Below are 5669 nucleotides of genomic sequence, written 5' to 3' on the forward strand. Positions count from 1 at the left end.
CCCCCATTCCATACAAAATGATCCCGTCCGGTTGGTACTTGAATTTGAGAGCAATGAACTACGATGTTTAAGTTTTTTTGGTCTTAAGATGTCTCGTAGAAAAAGAAATGAATAAACTTTCCGAATAAGGACAAAAGGCCAATTCACTCCTTTGGGGGTCACGGCCAACGTCATATTGACACTGTAAATACAAGTTTTGAAGTATGTAATGTTGTATTTCTAACAACATAGAATACCATCCTCCTGTTTTACAAAGTTCGAGCAAACAAGTCGCCAAATTATCTATGTATATTGCTGGCCGAGAACAGAGAAACAACAGATACAGTAAAGGATCTATTAACTCTCTCCCTCAACCCAAATGTCAGCAACAATATCTAACACATTTTATATTCATACACCGATGATACGAATATCAACTTCCCGTTCTGCAGGTTAATTTTTAGGTCAGTCACCTCAGACATGTATGTATTTACATCTATATTACCAATTTCAATCTTACATCGATGGCTTCATTGACGATGAAATCCTTGGTTAAGCAATGTGCCGACGATGCTATTGTTACGTGAACATTTACATGAAGATGATGCAGAAATGACTTGCGTTCACGGAACATCTGGTCTCTGTGTAAATAAGTTTTATCGAATTTCGTATGAATTAAGATCATATCGATGTTTTCTATGATGTTCGTTTCCTATTAACTTATCCAAATTTACTTATCAATATTCCAATTACTGTAAATCCCGAATACGATACAGATCCATGACTTGATTCGTGGTCTTTAGTACGACCAATGGTTCCTAGTCGAATATCTTCGAAAATATGTGTTTTTTTTTTGTCAAAATACAACATAAGAACGACATCATTTTCAAATCATTTATCTAATTTCTAAAAAGGAGAAATCCAGAAAAGGTGGTAAAATAGCCATCTAAAAGAACACCGTCATCATGGAAGTGTCCATTAACCTGAAGCCATATGTGGTCCCTTTCCTGGGCGGAAACAATCACCACGTTAGAACTTGACCCCCAATAAACAGTGTTGCCGTTAACAAGATTACCAATGCCAACTCCGTTTTTCACAAGCTGTAATTCAATGGATTTGTCATGGATTGACACGGCTGTAACAAAGAAAGCGTACACACCGGACACGGGGCACGTGAAATGTCCCGTTGAAGTGTCATAACCTGCACCTTCGTTAGTGAGGACGTTGGACATGATAATCGGTTGATTATCGAGGATATCGGAAATGCTTGATGAAAGCCGTGTATGGAAAGCAACACCAGTGGTGGGTACTGTCAAATATCAATTTGTAATAAATCATGATACATTTGCATTGATTATTATACTTTCTACAGTAATACATTTGTAACAACATACTTTTATATCGATATTTACCACATAGGCTGCGCTTTGAAAGACCAACAACGGACGTTCGAAAAAAATCGTGTTAGGCTATCAGTGTCAGACAGCAGAGCAACGTGACACGATCAAGGCATGTCCACATGGATTAGGTAAATAACTATATAGTCAGGTGAATTACCAACAGCTTCAGCTTCTCAAACTTTGTGCCCGTAATGCAAAGAGACTCCATGTAAAGAGATTATACAGAGCTGAAAACCATCCTGTGTACACCGTCTAGGACTCGCGCCCTGTTTGCCCTCTAGATTCGACAGACATACTGACTAATTTTCTGTCTGTATAAAGGTATGTGTCATGTAAATTTTGTCAATATGTGACATATAAGTTACCATTTAAATCCATCAACTTCAATTATAGTTCCCATTGGATCCCAAACGCACGTACTATATCAAAATTCTTAACTACTAAAAATCACAGGTCACCTTCGTAGACCTAATGATTAATTATAGAGGATTATAAAATCACATAAAATATTACAAGTGTGTTGGCATTTATCGAAGTTAGATATTGATTAGAAAATAAATAAGAAAATTACTTTGTAAAATAATACGATTAATATATTTGCAATGTTGCAATGTCTCAATGAGCACATTTTGTGTGTGCAAATTCTGGGTATATACATTGCTGACTAGTTCTGTGGTTTGTTTTGTAAAATAATAATGTTGTATCAGTGGAATATATTGTATGGGTCCTTCCAAACCGCCCACCTAGTCTGCTATGTATATTGTTGTATAATTACTTTCATATCATTATTTGGATAAGCTATTATGTACATGTAATGTCTCCATCTCTTCAGGTTTGATACCTTATTTACATGCGATTCTTCATTGACTTGTTTAATCTTGTTTTTTATTGTGTTTTCAATAACAACAATTTCAAATGTGTTGTACATGTTTACCTGAACATTTTATTCAATTTGTTTCACATTTCATGTTCAGGTAAATACTTACTCTCAATATGTCAATGATATTTCAGTGGTCAAAAGACAAGATATGGGATACAAAACTTGCATCACGTATTGTCTTTTATGATGTATTATGTTTTATCCTGAATAAACATATTTCTATATGCTTTTGCTTTCTTATTTTTAGATTAGTTGCTGGATGTCTTACTGATATGATAGTGTAAGGTCTAAATCTTTATTAAAACCACTGAATTTTGCTTGTCAGTAATCCGGTGATCTAGATATATCATAACATTAATTTATTATCAGCAATTTCCCTATTCTTGCTAATTTCGGCTCATACATCACATATCACAAAAACGTGATAGTCTTTGCAGAGACTTCAGATGGAATACATATGTAAACCTAGATATGCTATGCTCGATTGCTGTATCAGTATCAACATACATTACCAAGCAAAATAGTTTGTTGCAAATGGATGGAGCGGTTTCTAAATTAATTGGTGAACTAAATATATATATCACTTATGTTTGATCGTTACTAGTCACAACACTACAATCTTACAGCATTGTTTGTTAAAAACGCCAAATCCTGCGTCATGTACATGGAATTATCCATTGTTTTATATACCTTCATCATTCTTCCATAGCCTTTTTATAACTTGTCTTACGGTAGGAGTATCGTGATATTATCACAGCATTATTAAACTGACATGTAGTGATATTTTCTAGATGCACTGATTTTTTAAAAAACAAAATACCACCCCTTACTTCCACCCATCATTCCAAAATGGGCCTTTTTTATATAAAGTTGTACGATTTTGTCCTTGTGTGTCGATAATTGAATTTTGTATACAGCGGTTTTCAATTGGGAAATTTCATTTGCTGGATTTTTCAAAGAGTTATATAAAACATTCTATTTATCTAATTATCTTCAATAATTTTTTATCATAGCATATAGCCTTTCTCTGTACTTTTAAGCCTTTTGGTTTGTTTAATTATTGGAAGAGTACTCGCCCTTTGTGAATTTTAGAATTTCAAATATATTGGAAAGGGAGATAATTCGACAGTTATGAACAGATACAAATCTTATTGCATCCCAAGTGTCGACGTTTTTATGCAGCAATAGAAATATTTCGTTTTGCGTAAGAATGGATAAAGTTTTAATTGATTTTTCAAAAATAGTTACTCTTATGTTAATATTCTTCTTTTTTATGATGTTTAGGCAGTTAAATTTCAAAATATCACAAATTGGCATTATTTGTTGTTTATTTTTCAAACTTTCTCTTCTCTTTGTTAACCTATTTGATGGGTTTTTTTCGGTCGAGGGAGATAACTCAAACCAAAATTGTGAAACATGTTGTTCAAAGACATATTGTTTTTACTTCATGGTGATAATAAGTAATGCATGTCTATTGGTTTTTAGTAGAAAAAGTTAGTAAACAGAAATATTTGAAGTAAACTGAAATGCTAGGTGGTTTTGTAATAATTTCGTTTATCATATATGATATCAATTGTAAAAAGAGAGAGAGAGAGAGAGAGAGGAAGAGAGAGAGGAGCAGATAATGATTAACACCATAAAATATCACATAGTATCAGCAATTTGATAAGAAGACTATGTCTTATAACAAAAACAGCTCTAACATACATCAAGAGTACTACTGAAATTCAGCAACATGTCACGAGAAAAGAATGATATTGGCCTATCTGTATTACAATATGTATCATCTATATTTATTATCTCTCTGTCCTTTTAAAATGAGGATGGGTTTTTAAAAAGTTATTCATCGGAAAATTAGGACTGATCCTTAAGAACAAAGGAGAGTATATCATTGAAAAAATCCGGTCCCATTATGAATTTGACAGCCAATTTACTCCCTTATAACTAGTAAAGGTCTCCGACCTGACCTTAATTTCATGACACATCATAAGGGCTTAACCACAAGGTACTCATGCACAAATAATAAAACCTTTCAGTGATAGGCACCAGAAGCTTCTATTAGCAATTACTAACCACGCCGGAACATAAAATGTTTGAAACCAAAGTGATTATAGTAACTTTAACATTATGTTTTAAATCTCAGGGAAAATATGCTTCCAATGAAAGTATTCGTATTCGCGTTTGTAATGTCGAATTTTTCCTTTTAGAAAATTAAATAATCGAAGTGAGAAAGAACTTACCAATCACACAAGAAAGAAAAAAAAACATCTAGTATGTTTGCACTAACAGAGAAATAGTCAAAATGATATGACTTTGTTACCTACCCCTGACACGAAGGTCTTTGCTAATTTCTCTTTGGACTGCCAATAATGGATTTCTGTACCCCTCTTGATCCTGGGAAGACGGTTTAATATCTGACATATTATTCGGGTCTTTTGGTTCCAGATTAGCATTGAGTTCCACAGGGATGTGTGGCATTTGGTCAACATCAGTCGGTATACTTTTTGAAATGTTTGAAAGAGAAGATTTTTCTGGCCTGCTGCTGACGATGGGTTCTTGTAGATTGCTCTTTGGCATCGCTTTATCATAGTTTGAATTTTCCCTCTCCCTCTCCAGGGATCCTACAGTTGCGTCGATGTTTTCAATAACTTTCATAAAACCATGGGTTTCAATCTCGAGACGCAGAAACTGTTTTTGTATATCCTGATTTTCTTTCTTCAAGGTTTGGACATCTTGTCTCAAGTTTATATTCTCTGTCTGTAGTTGGTGGTTTTCATTCTTTAGAAGATGGTTGTCTGATTCCAGTGCACTAAGTCTTTTCTCAATATCTGTCAGTGTCTGCTGTCCGAAACCGTCTGTACCATATTCTATATTATCTTTCAGCACTGATCGATCCGCATGGCGATTTATATCGTATGCTGCGTGAACGTCGCTCAATTGAAACACAACAAGAAGTAAACAGATTATTGCCATCGCAATTGTAGCGACAGTGTTACCAAGTATGACAACCACAACAATGTTACTGAAATTCTTATCATGGCCACCTGTCCGATTCTCCTACTTTGTGATTACTATCTATGTAAGCTTGTAAGTAGCGGCGAAATATGTCCATCATAGCGATGAAATATTAATTTCGATTATCATTTCAAAAGAATTATCTTGATTGGCTTTCAATAAAGTTAATGTTGTTCTTTTAACTATTATGTATGGAATTGTCACGACAATACATAGAATATATCCATAATAATAAGATGGTAATATATTTGTTATTTACAAGTGTCGTTACCTTCATGTATGTGCTGCTTTATATGTATCTGTGATTGTATTTACACTGTAGTCAGCTTGCTTTGACTATGTAAATAGACCACGTGAAATCAGCATTATAATGGGATATAAGGGTTGTAAACAAA

The 5669-nt window shown here is 34.0% G+C and overlaps 1 protein-coding gene across 1 annotated transcript; it reads right to left on the reverse strand.

Moving 5' to 3' along the window:
• Positions 1 to 878: 878 nt before the first annotated feature.
• On the reverse strand, positions 879 to 5232 carry LOC132548156 (uncharacterized). The gene is made up of 2 exons (XM_060211979.1): positions 4584 to 5232; positions 879 to 1288 (listed from the first exon to the last, which is right to left on the reverse strand). The coding sequence occupies exons 1-2, from the start codon at positions 5230 to 5232 to the stop codon at positions 879 to 881; spliced, it is 1059 nt and encodes a 352-aa protein (XP_060067962.1).
• Positions 5233 to 5669: the final 437 nt, after the last annotated feature.

The sequence above is a fragment of the Ylistrum balloti genome, unplaced genomic scaffold (assembly GCF_031769215.1).
Source record: "Ylistrum balloti isolate Yb309-2 unplaced genomic scaffold, AGI_CSIRO_Ybal_v1 Utg370006, whole genome shotgun sequence".
Taxonomy (NCBI): Eukaryota; Metazoa; Mollusca; class Bivalvia; order Pectinida; family Pectinidae; genus Ylistrum; species Ylistrum balloti.